The following is a 23,674-nucleotide window of genomic DNA, read 5'->3' as shown; positions in this document are numbered from 1 at the left end:
CTCTGCTCCCCCCGTCTCCCTCCCCCTTCCACACTCACTCAATTTGTCTCTCCATCCCTCCCCCCACTCTCTCTCCCTCCCTCTCTCTCTCTCTCTCTCTCTGAACCTCAGAGCGCGCTATATAAAACATCCCTCCACACTGACACTCAGATGTACAAACACCTCGCGTCTCCTCCAGTCCTTGCATCAAAAATCAAACCCCACCCCCCCCTCTCCGTAAACACGTTTTAACAGCAGACACCTGACCCTCCTGAATGAGCCTGAAGAAGATTCATCTCTGCTCTCCCGCCTCAGGACCGCCTTCCTCACTCCTTATTTCTCCTCAAGTTCGGCAGCTGATACCGGCTCAGTCAGAAGGAGGTTTCTTTTTGTGGCTGAGAAGATCAAGGACAGTTTGACATGAGGGGAGACGCTCCACAACGAGGCATGAAGACCACATGTCTGTGGGCCGCCGCTCTGCTGCTGCTGCTGCTGTCAGTCATCTCTCTGGTGAGTTAAATGTCATTTCACCTTTTATTAATTTTTCCTGCAATTTCTGTGATTTATGTTTGTGCTCGTCTGCTGGCAGGAACATCGAGGAGTGTTTGCAAACAGAATGATTTGATGAGTGAGTTTCAGGTAGTGCAAGGACAAGCTCAGAATTTGAAAATGAGCCTGATTATTGTGAGACTTTATTACTGCAAGATTATTTTGGTCGCAGTCTGATAATGTGACAATTAGAGAAAAGGAAATCATCTTGTTGATTTCTTCTTTTGCAGACTCATTTTAAATGTGTTATAGTGGAGTTAAAGGGATGTTTTCCTTAAATTTGAGTCCTATTATGATAAATCTCACCATCACAAACCAGATTTGTAACCGCTCCATGAATCGACTCATTAATATCTCCACGAATTAACAAAATGTCAGTGTGAACAACAAGCTTCCCAAATCCAAATCTGCATCTTGACAAATCCACCCAGACTCGGTCCCGCTGGATATTTCTCCCTCAGCACTATCCATTCAATCCACATTTTGCATTTTCCCCTCCTCTCTCCCATTTACAGATGCAGCTCAATAAGAATGTATTTGACAGTGCGGCGGAGAACAGCCTGAGCCCATTATGACAAACATACCAGAATGCTCCTAACTCAATGCCTTGACAGTTTGTGACAACCCAATTCCTTTAATCCTCGCAGAGACAGTAACCCCTCACCCACTGATAAATCTGTCAACAAAGCAATCAAAGCAGAACAGGAGCCACTCCTCTCTCCAACAAAAATTCCATAAACTTAATCCCCACAAACTTGACTGGCCTTAAAAAGCTCCCGTGGTGTTATCTGTGTTTAATTTGCATAGTGATGGAAAGAAGTCAATTACTATTAATTATTCTCTACAACTTAATACCCATTATCGAATTGAATTCACCGTCTTGAAAACCATAAACTCAATTTCACAGCTGACTAAGCGCACTAATCATTTCACCCCCCTCCCCTTCTTTTTTTTTTTACTTTACGAAGCCTTACTGCTTCGAAGGAACACAAGGATTCTTAGCTTTCAGAAGCAATAACATTAACTAACATGGATTCCCTTATTGTCACAATATAAAGACAAACATTAATAATTAAATATGTGACTTTAATGTACAATAGCATCATGGTTGTGCGAGCTGATCTCACAGCATCACTTGATGGGAGTGTTTTTTTTTTCCAGACTGGGCTGCCAAATTGCTTCGCTATGCTTTAATGGGATGATCATAATTGTTTCGTACTCGGTGCATCCTAAGCCTTCGCCTGCAGCTCCTTCAACAGATTGACAGACCCATGGGAACCTCACAAACTTATTTTGGCCGCCTTTGAACCAAGTCGTGTGTGAAATAATATGATTATGCATTTTTCCTCTGGGTAAGTTGAAAAACTGGTGGCTAGGTTTTTTTTTTTGCCTTCTTCCCCCCCCCCCCATCTCCTCCTCGTTCCTCGTCTTCAAACTGCCCCGCTCTAATATCCCGCAGTCCGTCCGCGTACAGTATTTATCCTCCTCAGAAGTCATGGTAATAATTGTGCCCTGGCCTCTCAAAGCGGTGCTGCAGTGATAGGACTCGGCTCCATCCACAGCTGCCTGTGATGTCTTGACACACTTTGTGATTTGTCATCATCTCTGACCCCCCTCAGGTAACACTTTGATATCACTGGGAGAATATAGACCTAAACTCTTAGTGGGCGTCAAATGCCCTTAGTTGATCCATCAGCTCAACGACGGGGGGACCTCACAAGGCAAGACAACTTAAATTCAGTGTAAATGACTATGACGACTATCATATCCCAAGTGCTCAGTTAGAAAATACTCTTAAAGGACAGCATCAACACACTAAAGACTCTCAAACAAGCTTCCTGTCTAGAGGAACATCTCTATCAAACGCAGAGAAGCAGAGCGGATGTTCAATACGCCAAGATATTTCGTTTTTCCCCTTCTTGTTGGGAGTGATTCATGGCATCTGAAAGTCATAAATTAGATTAAAAATAAGCTTCTGCTGGGAGTGGTGGAGCCAGACTTTGGATCTCATACCCGAAAGGTCACACAGGTTTGATCCCACAGCAGCCACATGTCCTTGAGCCAAACTCTAACCCCTAATAGCTCCTCCCGCTTTAAGCCTCTGTGGATAAGAGCATCACTTTAATACCTTACATTTGAAAAAGTAAATAAATCCGCAGAAACTTCTGCAGTTTGGTCTTTATGCAACAAAAAAACATTAAAGGCCAACACCTCTATTAATGTCTGAATGTTTGCAGCTGAACTCTGAACATGCAGCATCCAATCAAGATTGCAAAGTGGCAGCTGAAATCTGCTATCAGCCCGGTGCCTCTTCGTTCGGACTCCGTTAAACTAGAACTGTCGCACTCACAAATCCTCCCCACACAGCAGCCGCAGCATTCAGGTAAATGAAAAGTGACACACACTTTCATTCTTTCTCGCAAGGTTTTGTGTACAGCCCACCGCCGAGTCATCTGGCTCCTCCGGTGGTTCTATTAAAGGTGGAATTTGTTGGGGGTCCAGCCCATAGAATATCCTGCGAGCTCCCGAGGGAAGCCGAGGTTGTTTATCTTCCTGTTTCAAAGAGCGGACGCCTGCGCCTTATCACAGCCTCGCCAAGAGTAGATAGCATTTAGGTTTGTCCAACAGCCTGCCTATGTGCTGCATCTGGCAATCTGAGAGTCGTTTCCTAAAGGACTTTCTGCATACCGATGCTGTTTGTGTTATCTTGTAGAGGAATTCTGCCTCATGCATCCAACCTGGGAATAAGATTAACACACAGTTAAATGGGGTTTGGTGGGCGGGAGACGCCGGCACAACAAACTGCCGGTCGAAAAAGTTGCAAAAACTCTGAGACATGAAAAGAAAGCCTCTAAATATGATCAGGAGATACGTTTGAATATCTTTGAATGAAAACACAATATTCAATATATATTACAAATTACATTTTTTATTATATTTGTACAAGACTGACAAGATTTTCTGTAAGGTTGTGTATTTTCTTGGATAAAAAGGGCACACCACCTGCGTTACAAACTGTACAAATGGTGACTGAAAGACTTTCTTTCCAGCAGGGAGAGTCTAAAGATTAAGCTTATTTTGAATTATGGGAAATGTAGGAGCGAAATGAGTCCAACACCACCCCATAAAACCTAATTCCAAAGAAAAATAGCCATTCCTGCACACATCCTGCACAAGACACTCAGTCTTGGTGACTGAAACGTCGACCTTTTTAAAAATAAATCAATGCAGGTAAAAAATGTGTGCAGGAATGACTATTTTTCATTGAAATGTAGGAGCTAGACTGATACCACGGACAAAAAAATCTGTATATCTCCGCTTCTGCTGCTTTGATTTGTACCTCTCCTTAGTCTGTATGGACAGGGTACACTGAACTGATCTTTTACTTTATGTTTTATCGTTAAAGCCGCTGAAAATAGGGTTTCAAAAATCGTATTTCTCAAAATATTATAAATATAATGTGCAATAATCAAAGTTTATGTTCAGACAAAAGATCCTCAGCTGCTGTTTTAACTCAAAGCTCTACTCAATCTGCTCCATCAGGACAGTGTGGGTGAGGTTTGATCGGGTGTGATTTATTCAAACGGTGCTGAATTCTGATTGGTGCACAGAAATACGTCACCGTTTTCCAACTGAGCCCCACCCGAGCTCAAAAAATACAAATAATCTCTCATGTGAAATAACCCAAACTGGAAGACAGTAGTGTGTCCGTTGCTTATAGTATGAAGCTGATTGAGAAAAAAAATGTTTTCACTGCCTTTTATATGTCGACCGAACACAAGAGATTTACTCCTGAAACCCCAACGAACAAAATCACATCAAGATCAGCACGTCTTTAAAAAAAACTACACCAGTGTCTTTGCACATTTGAGCCCATTCCAGCTTTAACTTCTGCACATATCGTGTAAACTTTACATTTTTTATTTCAAGCTATACAATTTTAGATTTTCAGATAATCAGTTTCCTTCAAAGCACCTTGCTCAAGCACATTTAAAGGATAAGAGTGATGGAATTATACATTTTTGTTATTGTCTACAAATCCTTCGAAAAGACGAAAACCAACGCGTTCGTCTCGCTGCCATTTCTGACTTCCCTACTGTGTCTGTGGCCCTCAGCCCTCGAGCCAAATGGTTCGTGCTGAATCTTTAAAAGTGGGTCACTCATATACTTTCATTTAAGAAAGCACTCAGTAATTTCCTACAAGAGCTGGGTGCTGTGGTTTTCAGTAAATGTCACTCAAACAGGAGTAAAAAAATGCATTTGATGGGACTATTTCTGGTGGCAGACTAAAACACATTTGATGCTCTCGTGAGTATTTACAGCAGCAGGAAACTAAGATGTGTGTGGAAACAACAACAGAGCTCCGTGGAGCAGGCTTGGATACATCGACGATAGTTAGCAGAATAAACTCTTCGTTGGTTTGATCTCCTCATGGGATTTGTTGACACTGACATTAAGGAAAATACAGAAAATAAATCAATTATGTAAATATTTTTGTTTTGTTCGTGGTTAAAGTTAAAGAATTTTTGTGATTTAGTAGATTCATGTTAGTTTTTTCTACATTTTAGGAAATAAACAGTTAATTTATGATTAATTTTGTTTTTTTAATATATTTTCTATGTTTTTATTGTAAATATTTCCAAACATCATGTCGCCTTGTGGAGCCTCAGACAGTGTTCAGCAGCGCTCTCATCCACTCTGAGGGAAGACTAACTGTTAACTATGCCGATCACAACCACCTCAGTAATGGGTGTGTTTATGTCTGTCTAGGGCTGTACCCAACCAAATAACATTTTTTTAAATTATAGATTACTCTGAAGATTATTTTCTCAAATAATAGATCAACTGTCTGGACTGTAACAAGGCAGAAAATAGTGAATAAAGGTCTTTATAATTTCCTGAAGCTTAAATTGGCATCTTTAAATTACTTGTTTTGTCTGACCAACGGTCCAAAAGCCAAAGATATTTAAGCTATTATCCCACAGGACAAAGAAAAGCACCTTTTTTTGCTCAAAAAAATATTAGAACAAGTAATTTTCAATGAATTGATTATTTCAGCTACAATACCTGACAAAGATCTCCAGATCAAAACATTGCTGTTTGAATACATTTTAGATTGCACCTCACAGATTTTACATTCTTTGTAGTAAATGAGCTTAAACATGTAAAATCACTAGTACGGTCCTTTAAGGCAGCACTGGAGACATACATGAGATGAGACAGAAAAAAATACATACATTTACAGTATACTTCTTTTTTTGTTGCTTTTTTCTTGTGAAATACTGTAAAGTTTTATCTTTTATGGTCACTTTAATAAGCCGGGAAGTTTAGACGGACACAAACCTAACCTGTGACAAACCTCACAGAAAGGCAGAGTCACTAACAAAAAATGATGGACAACAAATAACCCACTGAAAACAAAATGAATTTATAAAATCAGGGTAAATGCAGGATTCCTGAAGTTAAATTTAATACCTTAAAGACCTTTTTTAAGACCCTTTTCATACATTTTAAGACCTCATCGCCACTTCCGGTTCTAACCGGTTACATCAGCGACACACTTTAACTTACATTTACTATATATTGATTGTAAGACAGTACAACTAAACAGTCTTAGTTTGTGATAACTCCTTATCAATACAATTAATTAAATATAATTCAAATAGGCAGGGTGGGAACAAAGCACAGGAGAATGAACTGAGTGGCTAACTTAATGCAACGTTTATTAGAAAGAAACCATTAGACACCAGAATTTGACCAATAAACAAAACAATTGACACAACTTAAAATGAAATATATTAAACTTGCCATGTAGGAACGTCATCCAGTGGTTCCTAACCTCGGGGTCGGGCCCCGACAAAGGTTCACGAGATAAATCTGAGGGGTGCGGAGATTATTAATGGGGAAGAAAATAAGGAAAAAAGTTCTGCTACACAAATTTGTTTCTGGAACTTTAGTCTAACCTTAGTTTTACCTCTAAGAGCCTCAGATATCTATTTGAATTAAACCATATGAGGAGTTAAGAGGGGAAATGTCTGGTAACAACTCATGATCACGCAATGATTCAATTCAGGCAAACTTTACCTATTTGCATAAATATACATATTTGAAACAAGCTATAAAATGTAATAAAATGGAAAATGGCATTTAAGACTTTTTAGTACTTTTTAAGGGCCTTAATTTCCACCACATTGATTTATCAACTTTTAATACTTTTTAAGACCCGTACATCACAATTAAATAAATCCAATTAAGTGCAAAGCAAATCACACTTTGGGCAAAGGATGATAAAGTTCGTCCTTTATTTGGTATTTAATAAAACCCAATACTGACAAACCAATATCTGTTAAACCCAAAGTTATCGAAGTGTGACTGTTGACCTTTAGCTGCCATGTTTGTTATTCTCCTGTCCTTTCTCCAGCAGCACCGTCCCTCTTTTCTCTCTGCAGTATCTCTTTCAGACACATTCATGTATCCATCACACACACACTCACACACACACTCCCTTTGTGCCTCGCTTGCATGTTTTTGAAGCTGGCGAGAGGTAAATCTTGGCCCTCCGAGTGTTGGTGCAGTCAGTCGGGGTGTTCTGGATATAAACGTTGCTTTAGTCAGGACTGCCTCTGATCTGCCTAATCTCCCCGGGCTGGATTACAGGTTGGGCTCTAATCCGTGAAGTGGGGTCTCTGTGAATGTGCCTCTGAGTGCTCTAATCCGGAGACTGTCAGGTGCTTTAGATGAAAGCTAATTGCATGTCACAGTTTGGGGACCATACAAAACGCCGCTGACAACAGAGCGAGTCTCCACAACAAGGACTTAAGGTCTGATGGTGACTGGGCACGCACTTTAGATGTGCTGTGTAATTTTGATAATCTTGGAAGGAAAAAGTTAAGAAAAAAAAAATTGATTCCAGCGACACCTCCTCGTACAAAATTATTCATAACATGAAGCTGCAGAAAATTACGGTGCCTTTCAAAACACACTGACGTAGGTAATCTAAATTCCTGGCAAACCTTGAACCATCTGAGTCCTAAACCTGCTTAGATCTGCTTTTGTTTAGAAGATATTCTTTCCATTTTCACTTTAAAACGTTGTATCAACACACACACACACACACACACACACACACACACCGTCACTAATTAGCCTGACAGTCACTTAAACCAGCTCAGAGCAGTTTCCTGATATCCCTTGATCTGGTTTCGTGACTCCATTGAGACTGAAACCCAGTTACTGAGAAGCATCAGTAATTACTGCGCTACGAGAATGAGATTTCATTTGATCATTAGAGACTAAAGCCTTTTTTTCACAACTCAGAATAGAAACAGTCATTAAAAATGAATGGAGCTCACAGTTTATACTGCAGGTCAACGGTCACTCTGAAGACAATTTATTTACTTATGATTATTCTGAACGTATGAAATTGAAACACGTTTAAACTGGAAAGGGATCAAAAGGTACAAATCCATTTAACCAAATCCTGCACGTTTATATCCGACACAAGTTCAAAAGTTCACGTTAAAGGAATGTTATGTCAATTTTTACCTCATAATAACAGCTTCAAAATCATCTTGATGGTTCAGAGTCTTGTAACAGGGTGGATGATGTCTCCATCACTTGTTTCTGCACTGTGTAACTTCAGTGAGAGGTTCAGGGATCACAGCGTTACAGACATGTTTACTTCAACATTCAAGTTTTCAACACACGTATGAGTGGTGATTGTAGTTACAGTGTAGCACCAGGCTCAGGGAGCAGGTAACAGGATTATGTAATTAGGATACAGAAAACAAGGTAACTATTCAGGTAAAGTTACAGAAAAAATATGTAGTTAGATTACAGATACATTTAATAAAAAAGGGGATTAACATTTTTAATGTTTTTTTATTATGATTTTCTAGTCTGTAGCCACTTTACGAGTCCAACACAACATCACTCTGGTCTTGAGTGGAGCCTCATACCGTCATTAATATTAAATAAAAGTCATCTTATTGATATTTCTTTTCTAGTTTCCTTTTTAGTCCCAAAGTTTTCTCTGGCTTTCAGAGTTGTTGTTCCGACTTAAGAGGGTCCTCACGTGAATTTTCCCAGTTGGAAAAATGTTTTTCCGGTAGTTACAACATCACATGAACGCACGGTTACTGTCGGTTACTAACAGCCTGCCTATTGTCCGAAGCAAAACAAATAAATAAAATCAGTTGTATTAATGAGTAGGCAGGTTTCGTTACTTCTAGTACACATATCGCTGGTTTTGTACCGTCTCAAGACACAGTGGTAAGAGGAAACTCTAGGGTGAAAATTTGAGTACTTATCCCAAATCCTGAATCCTTTCCTAATTGTCCCAAAAATTAGACTAAACCAGAGTTTTGATTAGTTATGGCCTAATAAAACATTAAATACTGATCGTTGTGGTGTCACCATGCAGCCGGCTCTGCACTGGCTACAGCAGTTTGTATCCTACGTGAATTATGGCTGTTGTTTTTTTAACTGTGTATAGCCGCAAATTAATGAACAGCTACTGCGAGGGCGACATTATGATGCTGTTGAATTTAAAAAAGAAATTATGAGAGAAATTAAAGATACAACCCTTTTTTTCGTGATGACAGACGGCTTCTTGAACTCCTCCATCAGCTGGGTTCGTCTCCTTTTGCAGTGTGGAGTTTCCACAGTTATTCCAGTTGTTACAGCGTTACCTGGGGATAGCGACCGGGGAAAACAATGCCTCGAGCGCCTGATTCGACCTTTGTATTTCAGAGAGAAATCCAGCCCGGTGGCAGACTGAACAGCATAATGAAATGGAGGTTTATAGGGAGCCAATCTTTATGTGGATGGTGTCATATCTTTACAGCTGTATACTGTTTAATCTGTATTTACTTCAGAATGATAAGTTAAAGCAAAAAAGTTGTCTATGGCAAGTTTAAAGACTGAACTAAATGCCATAATCAACTTTATGGCTGCTTGGCTGGCGGTCTATAAGATACTGTTTCACTGCTACTTTTACATCCTAAGGAGCTTTATGTTTGACTATAATGGTGCTAATAAATCCTGAACAGGAAGTCTCCCTCTTCCTCACACTCACTTTATCTTTTTACAATACATCACCAGTGAGGCAACATGACAGACTTTTGTTTCCAGCAATGGAAGACAAAAGGAGGTGTTCATTAATACAGTTTAACTGCCCCACTGCGCACGGAAACTGCTGAAATTCATATTTCTCTTCAGCTCGTCACTACAAACGTCCTGCTCCGAAGGTCCTGCAGCTTCCTTTTTTCTTCTCGTCTGCAAAGATTTGGCGATGTCCAAACGTTTACTGCGTTTCAAAGGCTTTGATTTGACTCTGCGTATCATGTTGCATTAAACGCTCAGGCTGCGCTCCTCTACCCAGAGAGGGAGAGAGATATAACAGCTTCTAAGCCAAAGTCTCCGCACTGCCACTAACGGTTCATCCGCATCAGGTCGTTCATCATCGAGGCCTCTTCAAAAACAACTGGAGGCCATCTTTTCAAACTCCTCCGCTCTGAAGCCAAGTTCATAAAATGAACGCGTGCTTCAGAGAAAGATCACAACTCCTGCAACAGTTTACTCAGTGAGAGCTCCACACACACACACACACACACACACACTCTGGCCTACAGTACGACAATGTCATTCAGTGAACTTTTCTGAATGAGAGAGGACCTTATTTTCAGAGTATCGATCGAGGGGTGAAGGTACAAAATGTAAACGCTTCGACCAGATAGATCTGCTGTCACGTTCCTCAGCCGGGGTTTGGACATCACTGTCAGGGGTCTCTGTGGGGTGCACGGGGAATCTTCGCTCTCTCATCTGTGTGATTGTTAGAGGAGGGACACTGAATGAATCATCAATCATCCATTCAGGCCACATTCAGCAGGTAATAGTCTGCTGTTGCATCACGTCTGCACCACAGAAGCGCTTCATTCATCTCGATGTGTGGCTGGAATATCCTTAATCTTGATTAGGACGCCACGCACGACACGCTTCACGCACTGTAACAGTCGGTTACAGTGTTAACACCGTTTGTTAGGTGCTGATATGCTTCTGTACATGTTGGTGTTTTCTTACTGCTGAAGAGGTGATTGGTTTAGGTCCTGTTTGTTAATCAGCAGGGTATCCCACAAGCGTGTCAACAGATTTCAACTACGAAGCTACCAAAAGGCTAATGCCAGGCAGAATGTTGAGCAAATTCTGCAAAAACCTGCGTTATCTTCGATGAAAGCATTTTTTTTAATTCTCTAGTTTCTTAGATATCTTTGTGTGGCGTCCACAGTAAAGTTAAGGTTCGAGAAAGATTGCGGTTCCAGGAAATAAACAAAATCCAAACAGAACATTGTACCATAATTGGTGCTGATTGCAACAAGACACGTCTCTAAAACAAAGCATGAAAGCTTCACCACCATCCACCATCTGATAGCCACACATTTACTTTCTGGCTCGCTAAATGTGGACCAATATTGGCCAATGGTCTGTAATATGTACATTGTGAAATTCAATGTAATTCCATGCGATGCTGTTCTGCTCCACCAAGGCTGCACAATCTTCTTATTTAGTGAAGGATTCATTCATTTTGTTGAGAGATTATAAATTTGTTATAATTACAGAAAATGCTTTTGATAGAAGATCCTTCAATTTCTGTCTAAAAAGCTTTTCCAACATTTAGAAGTTTGAATGTTTTTTCATCATTATTTCTACAACTTTAAAATTATTTTCACCAAATGAGGCACATGAAATTGGTTATAAAAACACAAAACACACTAAATGTAATGGCATTTCACCCTCCGCTGTGCCACTCATAATCTGGTGATGCTATGGTTAAGATTTGGTTATGTTGTTTTCAGGGCGGATACAGATACTGATTATTAGTGAGACCACTGGTTACTTTGCACATTCAGATTATTCAGTGTTGATTGGCTGTTACTTGTAACGTGTAACCAATCAGAAAGTCTTGTGGACAGTGAGTTATACCGCAGAGCGGCAACTACAGACAGAGAATGGATGTTGCATCAGAGCCAAAGTATTGCACTTTTAATTTAATTTATTTTATCAGCAGTTGAACCCAAAAACGGCCATACGGACCATTGGAAAAATGCTGAATATCTGCCCTGATAAACAGCCAGGACAATAATCAGTCTTTCCCCAGTTTAGGCACAAAACTGACTTGGTTTGGTTGGAAAACACTGCTGCAGTTTGAGTTAAAACTACGACTTCACTCAGGTTAGGAGACCTGCTTAATAACATCAGACTATTTCCTGTTTGACAGACACAAGTCAAAATTCATACAGCCGCTTTGTCACTTGAACATGAACAGATGTTGTATTAGGGCATTTGCTTGAATGTAGTTTCCCTGGGAGGACGCATTAATTCAGTGGTTTGACTCAGCTGAAGTCTTACTCATTCATCTTTACACGATGATCTAATATCCCCTGACAGGATTTTTGTATGCCACGTCTGTCAGCGCATGTATTTTCCAAAGAAGTTAAAAGCAGAAGCAGATAAAAATGATTCTAACATTTTTAGAGAGAATTTAAATTTAGATAAATCTTAGTGAAAGGTTTGAGCTCTCTGGATGCTTCAAATGTTTCAGTATTGGTGATTTTCTTGTTTGTTCGTTTGTTCTTCCAGGTTTCCTGCGCTGACTCACCGTCTTCAGGGAACTTGAGAGAGAGCTCGAAGCCCAAAGTGAAGACCTACTGGACTGAAAACAGCAGGGCCCTCTCCATCAGCCGCCTGCTGTCCCAGACCCTCTATGACAAAGAGAACTTCACCTCTCTGGATCTGAACTATGACGACGCAGACTCGTACTCTAAACAGGGGCAGTGGAACTGGCTTTACAACGCTTCAAACCTCCGCGAAGCTCGATCCAGAACAAAACGGAGGCCCATCGTCAAGACCGGCAAGTTCAAGAAGATGTTCGGTTGGGGCGACTTCCATTCCAACATCAAAACGGTGAAGCTCAACCTTCTCATCACTGGTAAAATCGTGGACCACGGCAACGGGACATTCAGCGTCTACTTCCGCCACAACTCCACCGGTCAGGGCAACGTGTCCGTGGGACTCGTTCCACCGACTAAAGCTGTGGAGTTCCAGGTCCACCAGCCGCACCAGCAGTACCACCACCATCACCACCAGCAACAGCAGACGGCTCTGGAGACCAAGGACACCAAGCTATTCAACTGCAGGGTGGAGTACGAGAAGGTGGAGAAGGGCACCAGGAACTCACTGTGTGCCCACGACCCGTCGCAGAGCTGCCCACAGGAGCAGACCCAGAGCCACGTGTCCTGGCTGTGCTCCAAGCCCTTCAAAGTCATCTGCATCTTCATCACCTTCTACAGCACCGACTACAAGCTGGTGCAGAAGGTGTGTCCAGATTACAACTACCACAGTGACACCCCCTACCTCCCCACCGGGTGATCACATGGCCAGATGAGGGGGCGAAAAAAAAAAAAGACACAGAGACGAGCTTCGGGTCCTGAGCCAGATTATTTGAATGAAAATGGAGTCGAGACACTTGAAACTTGAGATGTTGACAGGCATTAATACAGCTAACTTACACTTGTCGCGAGACTGATATTGCTCCAATGAACAGACCTACCCCGAGGTCATTATGGGAGCATTTAGGGAAGCATTTATAGGCTTGCAATACTCATATTATATGCATAGCTGCTTACATCGAAAGGAAATTCTCAAGCCAACCGTAAAAATATGCTGATTGTATTTATGTAAATATTGCGGATTCCGAACAAAGACCAGAAAACAATTTTATTAATGTTTTCTCCGGCTAATTTAGTTGTTTATGTTGATAGTGTATTTCCGTCTCAATCATGCTTTCTGTCTTTTCCAATCAGTCTCTGGTAATCATCGCAAACACGTAAATGTCAATGCAAATAAGACGAATCTGTCAGTATGCATTAGAGGGCATAATGGAAAAAGCAAACATATTTTGAGTGGTGTTGTTTTCTGCAGTGTGATTGTTCGAGAGAATATACCTCTCTGATATTGTTGTTGGAATCTCGTCCATGTCCATGCATGAACCGAATGTGGTAAACAACTGAATAACGTCCATCTATATTTTCATGTTATTGCGGCTGTCAGAAATAATCTTCATCAAGTCACGGGAGGAAAAAAAGAAAAAAAAAAGTGTTTCTATTTCAATTCTGTGTTATGTGTTAGCAATTTTTAAGGCCATGAGCAGAGCACGGTAAACTTCAACCGATGGTGGGCTCCCATCAGATCAAACACGAGCCAGTAAATGTCGCAATAAATAAATAAAAGTTGCAGAAGACACACAAGATGACAGCGATACAGAGGATCATTTTCTGCACTGCTCCTTAAAAAAAATCAAACATAACTGTGCTCTAATTCTGCTGTTTCCTCAGTCCTGAATTTCCATTTCAGACATTTAGACGTTGCTCTCACTTTTATGACTTTACAACAAGTCTAGTGTGATATATTTCAACTCCTGCATCGCTGACGTGACGAGCAGCCCTGTAGTAAGAAGTGTCAGAGCCACACACAGTGCCCCCGCAGTATCCAAAAATAACCACCTGCACACACGGAAATAATCATTTATATAGTAAAGTGCTAATAATGACAAAAAAAACAGGGTCAGAAGAGTTGTTTTTTTAAAAAGTAGATATGAGAACAAGCAGGAGATGAAGGCGTGGAAGTGATGCAGAGGATGATCTCCTGAAGTTCATTTAACAAAAGCTGAAACAGAACAAACACTTTTAAAAGGTGAGATATGCTAAAATATGGTTTCTTGCTCCGGAGGAGACGGGACATACATTAAACAGCAGGTGCTAATCACACATTCACCTATCGAACGTTTGCACCTCTGCTTATCAAAAAAAAAAAAAAAAAAAAAGAAGGAAAGGAAAAATCTGGATGAGACTAACACTGGCTGTTAATGATATTGGATGTTCCAATTGGCTATTAAACCTTCATTACATAAATTGGGAGCCAGTGGCTCCACGTGAAGCATTTAGAGGAAATGAACACAGAGTAAGTGGAAGCTCTGCAGAGTCAACACCATAGAAAGAATGAATTAAAGTGCCGATAGAAAACCTGTAAAAAAAACACAAATGTGCACCTAGGGGCGCAATCACTGCTGTCTATTTAAATTCAGTGCTCTTTCACAGTGTACGATATGGTATACGCAACACAGTAACTGCTAATGGCAGCCTGGACGACATCCAATATGCCAACACGGGGTGTATTTTGTGACAAGGCAGGCCAAAGAATAGGTCTGCCTGTGGGATGAGTGAGCATAAAGAGGAATTTATGATGTGGAGGAACAAGGCTGGCAGAAATCACTGGAAGCACCTGACTCGTAAATTGAGAGCGTGTTTCTGTCAACGAGAAGAAGGAATGACTAATGTCTCAGATTGCTGTTTGGGCCAGTTCTTTCATCTCAATAAAGTGACTTTGATATCTCTCCACCCCTACCCAAATGTGCCAGGGACAGTTTGTTTGGCTTCAAAGAATTAAAGCAGCACTTTGCCGAGACAATGCAGCCTCATTATGCACATAATCTTACAAGTGTAAACAGTCTGGCACAAAAGTGTTTGGTGTGAGAGCTGACGAGAGATGGATCTGCTCCCTCGATGGTGTCATCTGAGGGGAAATGCAATGGATCATGATATGTGCTGTTTAATATCGACCATATTCAGACTATATTTTGCTTGTCGAGACGAACCCGCAGATTCCCCCTCAGCTTTACGGAGCGTTTTAGTATCTTTCAGGTCTTTGTTTTTAGTTTTACGGCCCTTAACTTTACTGTTCAGATTCACCCTCATCAGCATCATTTCCGACAGCAGCACAAAGAAAAACTCTGATAAATCCACCGCATGCTACCAAACAGCCGGCAGACACAGTTAGCAACTAGCTAGTGAACTTTAGCAGCTACAGATCCAGATGTTTCCCTCAGGAGTCAGTGGAGAGCAAATGTGTGAATATAACCGACTTCCATTCGCCAGGTTGCAAACACATGAAAACTGACGTTTGTGTGTGTCTGCTGGAAGTGTAAACAAGAATCTAACATGTAGGACGTCAAATTTATGAGGCGATATTTTGTCAGTGTTGTGTTGACAGCTTGTCAAACAAATCAGTTAATGCAGGTTTTAGGAGTTTGATGGAAAATGAAGATGAAAAATCTGCATTTTGTGTTTCATAACTAATGTAAATGGTTAATATGGGACTGTGTATTTAAAACATTCCTGGTTTAAAAACTTTAACACCTGGAAAATATTATTAACTTAGTCATTAAGTCTAGTCTTCATTAGCCTCTTTATTAAAGCATTTGTTAATCATTTTGGGAACAGAAAGTTCCAATTTCGCGTTCTGGCTTCGAGCACAAGGGCTAATCTTTGTTAACTTTCAGATCCCTGATTGTACCTTCAATTCAACCCAATGAAATGATTAAACAGAGGCGATGTAGACGGAAGAGTTTTATAATTAAAACGTAGGAAATATAGCTTTCCAGAAATTAAATTCAAGCCAATCTCAAATATCTAATAACCCAAATTCTTAGCAGCAAATCTCTTTCTTGGAGACTAATTTGCACAAGAGGGAAAAGGTTTGGATTCATTTAACCATTCTTAAATTATGTTCGTTTCAAAGCACCATTTTTACCCAGCAACAAGAAAAACTAGCAATCTCCTCAGAGGAGCCGTCTGCTTAACGAGCTCAGTGCGTATGAATGAAACCGACAGCATTACAACCCGGCAGTGTTTGGACATCCAAGTTATCTTCTGGTCCAGATCTCCTCCCTCGGTTCAGTTGTCCTGGGCCCGAGCCATCCATGCCTGCCGTCTATCCCCTAGCTCGCCCACAATCCCTGATTAATGTGGTCTGGGCGGGAGCTGTCAGAAATGGCAGAGAGAATCATGGGATTTCTCCTTCAGAGTCCCAATGACACCCAGCAGCTGCAGGAGTAAACAGATGACTAACCACTGGCCTTTTGGCAGCCTGTGGAGATTCACACGGAGGGAGGGCTGCGAACGTTGCTTTGACATTTAGGTGGATTAGAAAGTTCTTGGGTTCTGCTCTCGTGGTGTCAGAGGTGGTTGGCATAGTAATTATTTGCGTCTTGCTTTTCTTCCGCTTGACCCCCTCAAACAAAAAAAAAATGTAGCGCTTCGTTCTTTATCCGCTCGCAGACGTTTGTTTGAATGAAATGCTTAAGTGTGAAACATCCTCGCAAGCCTCATTTATAACCAAATCACATTGTGTTTGCGCTGCTACAGGAGACATAATAGGTGTCTTACTTTGAAAAACAAACACCAGTTGTCATTTCAGACCATGTCCTGCTGCAGAATTCATTTCAAATCTGGGGCTGCGGCTGTCCTGGGGCACAGTTTTGTGTGAGGTATTGACATATTAAAGGCTCTATCAGACAATGGCTGGTGTTCTTTTTCCTTTTTTAAATCACAAATAAATTACTCTCCTCAAAACACTATTACTCCTCCGGAAATGAAAACTCACTCATTGTGAATGTCTCGTATCAGGTAAAAACTGGAGAGAATTAATTAACCTTTGTCATTTTAATTGCTTTAGTGACAGCTGTCCTTTGGTGCCGGAGCTATCCTAATGCACATACTGTGGGCTTGTCAATTACTTTCACAGTGAATAGATTAAAACGCCACAGAGGATAGAGTCATTTCATTAGTCAGACTTAATGCCCCCCGGACATAACCAGGTACGAACACTTCACCCCTAAATATGCAGGAAAATGAACAATACTATTAAGCCCATATGAATCGAATGAATTGTGGCAACATGAAATTAAGTTTACGCTCTATTTAATTCCGTCCTGCTGCTTATAGTACATCTGGAATACAGATTTTTCTTAGGAAGGTTTTAGAAATGAAGAATTTTACCAAAAAAAAGGCTTTTAATAAAAGGTCTCACAGACTGAAATGCAGAGCACCTGTGTGGTGCAGCTAATTGCTCTAATGGATGTTAGCACCGTACGGCTGTCAATTCTTACTACAATGGATAATGGCCGACAGCAGCGAACGTCTAATTCTCCCATTTTCCTGTTTGCACATCTATGATCTAATAATGCTTCTCAGCTCATCATGAATCCGAACCAAATTAGGCCGCTTTCAAATATCTGTCAGCTGGATGTCTCGGCTGCTTTCAGCGCCGAATGCACAAGTCTCCACTCTTTACCGCATTATGTGAAGAAAAGAGCCGTTTTCACATTTTATCAGCCTGATAAACCCCCTTTTTCCCAGCGACTGTGAGGATTTTGACACTCGTGCGAGCGGAGAATCAGGAAGGTTCTTATCAAATTACAGTGAATGTAACAGAAAAAAAGAGCTTCACTTCTCACGATTGCTGATGTTACAGAATCCCGACAATGTGAGAAATTGTAAGGAATGCAACAGTTTGAGATGCAGCTCATTGTTAAATCTGTCTCGTGTATTTGTATTCACTAAAAAAAACTATGGCACAGACACAATGTGGATCTGTGTGTGGGTCAAACCCAAGACACCCGGTTGTTGTGACCCTGAGTGGTTGTGAGCTGCCATCTAACTTTTAAGAGCAACAACACATTTGAGTTTTACAGGAGACATTTTTGCTAATTTTCAGGTTCATCATTTTATTTTGGGTTACTACTAGAATAGGTTTACTTGCTTTAATGTTCATTTACATGTTTAATGTTTTAGCTTCTGCCCCCTCAAGAATACCCAGTCTGCTCTGATTGGTCAGCTCACACATGCTTGACCCAGCACCGCGAACAACAACTCTCAAAAACTCAACAATTGTTACATACCAAACTAGTCACTAGGCATGAATTATGAAAACGTGTGACATGATGATGTACTGTGATGTCACAAAGTCACAGAATTAAAGACGGGACTACTGGCGAGGCGTTTCAGGAGCAGTGTTTTCTGTGGGAGAGAGGAGCTTCTGTTCTTTTGACCTTTTTTAATCTTTTACATGCACATGAACATATTTAACACACCGAATAGGTCTCTTTTAAATAGAGCGCTTGTTGTCAAGGGCTTCATTTTGTGTTGAAGCGCTGGTGACATAAGGGCTCAGATGAAGAGACACTTCAACATCTACAATCTTAAGTGGGGATCAGTACGAGGTCAGAGTAGATAATTGAGACGGGAAAAAACACAGCATAATGCCGCATCAAAAGGGCAGCGCATCAGCTATTACAGCATCGACTATACAAAAATACTCAGCAATAAAAAACACAACAAAATCACATCGACAACTTCAGCACCATATCGAATGAACAATGCCAACATCACATCTCCTGCAGAGAGCAGCAGTGCAGGTCAGTCAGCTGTTTTTTTGTTGGTGGAAGCTATTTTCAGAACATTTTGAACAAATTATCCTTTTAAAAAGTGACGGGGACAAAATCAGCTGTGTAACAAATGTGTCAGGCTCACGTCCCCCAGCATCGGCAGTGTAAATGACACCCACGCGTCTGACACTGGGTCAGTTATAAGTCAATAATCTGCTGTCTTGTCTTTCTCCTTCTGGGTACAGAATTGTTTCTGTGACTCAAACACTGAGTGAATTAACTCAGAGAGTTTAATGTGTAGAATTATTATAGATTTACATTAATGTCAATATATCAATACAGTGCTGAGGCAAAGCGTTGATCGCTCAACTGAAAGACAAAGATTCTGATCATCAATAGTAATTATAGTCATTTATAGCGCTGCAACTAACAGCTATTTACATGATCAATTAATCAATCAATAATGTCGTCTACATGAGAAAAATCCCCTTTCCAGTTTCTCAGAGCCCGAGGTGACGTCTAAGAATTGTTTTTGTTTTGTCTGACCAACAGCCTGAAACACAAATATTGTGTTTATACTGACGTCTAAGACAGAAAAGAGAAAATTTTCACATTTGAGCAGCTGGAACCGTTAAACATTTGGTATTTTTGCTTGATTATCAAAATCGTTTAGAAATGATATCCACAAATGGTTGCAACACTAACTGAAGTGGCGACAGACAACTGGAGCGTTTCTGTTTTCCTTTGAGTCACAAACAACAGCAACAACAACAACAACAACAACAGCAGCAGCAGCAGCAGCAGCACGGGACAAAACGTGAGTTAATCCGATCATTTACTCTGTAATAGAAATGGATTGCCAGTTAACCTTTTGAGATTCTGCAGACAAGATTGTATAGCAACGTTTATTGGGAATCAATATAAACGTCAATGGTTTCATTATTCTATATCCATCACACTGTGCAATCAACATTTACTAAATAAAGATACGTTGAAGCAGAAAACGTGTCTATTGTCAGTTTAAATCAAGCTGATTTTATTTGTATTGTCCAAATCACAAATTCAACAGCGTAGAGATCAGGGCTGGACGACATGGCCTTAAAATAATGTTGCAATATCTTAATACCTTATGGCAATATTTCACCATATACGATATATATATATGAATATTTTTATATGAATATTTTAGATTTTTTAATACCTCGATATGGAGATGATTATTGGTACTCTCGCAACACATTAACACAATAAGATTTCAGGTAAATAATCATCAGTAATGTGATTTGTAAAGACAAAGTGGGTAAAGTCAGTCTGATAAGACAACACTTATCATGACATAACGATATCCAAAATCGTATCACGATAATGATATAATATCGGTATATCGCCCAGCCGGAGCAGAGATCTCTCTTCCAGGAGGGACAGATATCAGTAGACATCATAAGTACATAAATTATTTATCAGGCGTAAGTGTCAAACATTCTCTCTCAGTTTCTCAAATGTGAAAATGTTGTGCATTTCACAGGTTTATATGAGTGTAAATTGAATGTCTTTGCTGAAACAAACAAGTCATCTGAATATGTCACCAGAGGCTATGGGGAGCAGTGATGAGCATTTTTCAATATTTTCTGACCTTTTGTCGACCAAACAGTCAATCAAATAATAATGAGAACAAATTCAGAGATTAATTGTTAATTAAAATAATAATTAGTTTCAGCACTATATAAATCAGATTATCGGAGGAGCTAAGAGTCATTCCTTATAACTTAATATACAGTCAGTGGTTTATCCTTTAGAGAGCGACCTCCAGGTTGAATTTATGACTGGATTTATACTTCAGGTTTCAAGCAAATGATTATTTCAGGGTTTTCCCCTCCATTCTGAGGCATAGGTGCAGTACTCAAGCCGTCTTGGGGACCATCTTAGCCAAGTTAATGTAATAACAACGTGGAGAGCATCCAAACTAAGGACTTTTCTGAGATCTAATGGTTGTATTTCAGCCCAGTCGCCTGGATATAATGTTAGCAGTTAACGTTTCTCTAAACCAAAGATATGTCCAAGGTTGACATTTATACCAAATGGAGCATATCACATTCACATTGAATGGGGATGGCTGGGCCGTTATTACAAAACCAACAAGGCTGCTGAATGGGCGAACGCAGTTCAAGTCACACCGGTGGATGTTTTTGTCAAGTCAAAACCAGCCATCTTTCACGGGAAGTCTGACCTCCATCTGTGATTGTGGCGACCAAAACAGGTATGTTAAGCCAAACCATGATGTTTTCCTGAACTAAACCAAGTGGGTTTTATGCCAAAACCTTAACAGAGCATAAGCACAGCGTTGAGACGAGAGAGAAAGAGAATATTCAGTCTAAAGAGACATTAAGTTGCAACATAAAGATCTGCGTTTAAGATATCTTATCTGTGCTTTTGCAGAAATGTACTTAGCCAACATTCACTCTGGTGATTAGGTTGTTGATTTGGTCCCAATGGTCCAAAATCATATGAAATTCCATCATTTTTATTTGAAAAAGAAAACATTTTGTTCAAGAAGGACCTCCAAACAACCCTGCAAATATGTGCACATCTTCCACAGACGTAAGGAAAATACAGCTTCTCAAAAGTTAATGTGTGATTTTATTAGTTTTATGAGACATAAAGACAGAATTTTAGAGGAAACGTTGGAGTTCTGAGCAACACCTCTATGTTTCTAACTAAAGAAATGTGCATTGCAATGCCACTACCGTGACAGAATAATCAAATTTAACAGTTAAAGACTGTGCTTAACTTTACACGGCTGATCATACAGAACTGCTCATTGTTTCCCCCCATAAATGATCCCAACAGAACAAAGTGTCCCTCATTATCTCAACACCAGCTTGTTAACTCGTTTCTTTTGAGGGGCAAATATGCAGTTTTCTTGTGAGAGGCAGCTTTATCAGCCCCAACACACAAGTGTTGATGACAAAGATGTGTTTGCTTTTCAAAATGACACGAGATATAAGAGGATTACATGGCTCATGAATATGGCCCGTCTCTATCCTCTGATTTATCACTTTATCAGAAATCCTCATCTCCATCCATAACGGGCTGCCACACTACACAAAGGCTGACGCTCTCGTGCCTGAAAAGCTCAGATTTAATTTCAGTTAAGAAAAAAAAAAAGTTAAATCTTGTCTGATCAGCTGAATAAATCTGTGGCGAGCGTGCACAGATGCTAACCCCCGACAATTAGGCTCATTCACATGCAGCTGAGGGAAAAAGAGCAACTGGTTGGAAATCTATTTTTGTAATATTTTTACAATGCTGTCAGTGTATATTTACTGGAACAACAGCAGGGAGAGCTGATGACTACTGAATATCACCTTGTCAGAGACATCACTGAAGTATAGAGCTAGATGATGCTATTTATACTAGACAATACAGACACACTGATACTATTCTCCATCATTTACATCTTCAAAAGAGATAAAAGCTGAGACAATCAATGAGGTATTAAATTTCATCACAGCACCTGGTTATGTATCAAAACACCAGGGCTTTGAAGTCAGTGTTAATTGTTAGCGCCCAAACAAAAAGCTGTCTGCATGATGAGTAGACTATTTTCCCATGTCATCGTCTAAATATATAGTTCAGTTTTCCTTCACCGTCCTGCCTTTAAAAAAGGCCGGCAGGTAAAACAATCAGGGCCAGCTCACACCGGAGCCGGGTGCTTCGTTTGCCATTGATTTATATCTTAAACAACCTCTCCTGGTGCTTCCACTGCTAAAGGTGAGACGCACAGCCAGTGTTTGTGACAGAGATGGACTAGGCGCGGTGGCAAGAGAGAGAGGGATGATGCGGTTTTAAAAAATGCATCACCATTAAATCAAAGAGTAACCTTGAACGAGTTCAGGCCGATGCCAGCTCGGTGACACGCTCTGCCCTCAGCGCTCGGTGCCACGGAGCATGCCAAACAGCGGGGAGACAGAGCTGCAACGCTCCGATACAGGTTAGGCCGGTAGTGCTGGGTAGCGGTCCAGCTCCTCGCTGACCAAGGGCACTCACATTTTGTCCAAGTCAGAGCTCAACATGTTATATAGGCAGACGTATGGCGTCTGAATGACGGAGATGTCCTTGCAAAATGCCTCAGAAGAGTTCACAGAAAATTAATGAAAGTCCTTGTTAATCATTTGGACTTCATCAGAGGATGTGTGCACAGATGGTGCAGAGTGAAAAAACCACTGGTTCAACATATGTGACCCCGCTGCCTGATGTTTGACTAAAAACCTGCTCTGACCTTTTCTCTCTGGCTCCCTCTTGTCTTAAAAAAAAAAAACGAGCAGGCTTTATGGTAAATAAACGTTTTCATAATGAGAAAATACCAAATGTGAATACAAGATTACTTTTATTATTCTTGTTTGCTGCAAGACAAACTCCCCAAGCTATTACATGGTTTTACAGAGCAGACTAACAAAGCATTAGAGTGTAGCCTAGAGGAGGAAAAATTAAACCCCACCGGTCCTTCAAGCTGCAGCAGCTGAACTTTACATATTGCTTGTTCATGCAGGCTGCTAAATCAACGAACTACACTTATTTACGCTTTTTAATAAGGCGCTAAAGCCTCAGAGGAAATTTTTTATTGAGACGACTTGCGGAAAGCTGTGCAGCAGGAAAGCACCTATATTTTCAGTAAATAACGTCCTCTGGGCTGCTAATGTATACATAAAAGAGTTACCAGTTTATTCGGACCGACTGTGCATACATAAAAAATAAAAACACCTTGCAAGAAACCTCTGTAAGATTGGATTTCTGGGCAGGAACTACTGGCGGTATATAACTTATTTTTAAATCTAACTTCCTCCACTTCTCCCACATTCATTGAGA

The 23,674-nt window shown here is 40.5% G+C and overlaps 1 protein-coding gene across 1 annotated transcript; it reads left to right on the top strand.

Annotated features, from left to right (window-relative positions):
• The first annotated feature begins 177 nt into the window (after window positions 1–177).
• LOC141012526 (neurexophilin-1) lies at window positions 178–16,942 on the top strand. The gene is made up of 2 exons (XM_073486033.1): window positions 178–489; window positions 12,166–16,942. Exons 1-2 carry the CDS (start codon window positions 400–402, stop codon window positions 12,952–12,954), a joined length of 879 nt encoding a protein of 292 aa, XP_073342134.1. The 5' UTR covers window positions 178–399; the 3' UTR covers window positions 12,955–16,942.
• The last annotated feature ends 6,732 nt before the right edge of the window (window positions 16,943–23,674 follow it).

This window comes from Pagrus major, chromosome 17, assembly GCF_040436345.1.
Source record: "Pagrus major chromosome 17, Pma_NU_1.0".
Lineage (NCBI taxonomy): Eukaryota > Metazoa > Chordata > Actinopteri > Spariformes > Sparidae > Pagrus > Pagrus major.
Note: the sequence above shows the minus strand (reverse complement) of the source record. Positions and strands in the feature narration are given on the sequence as shown.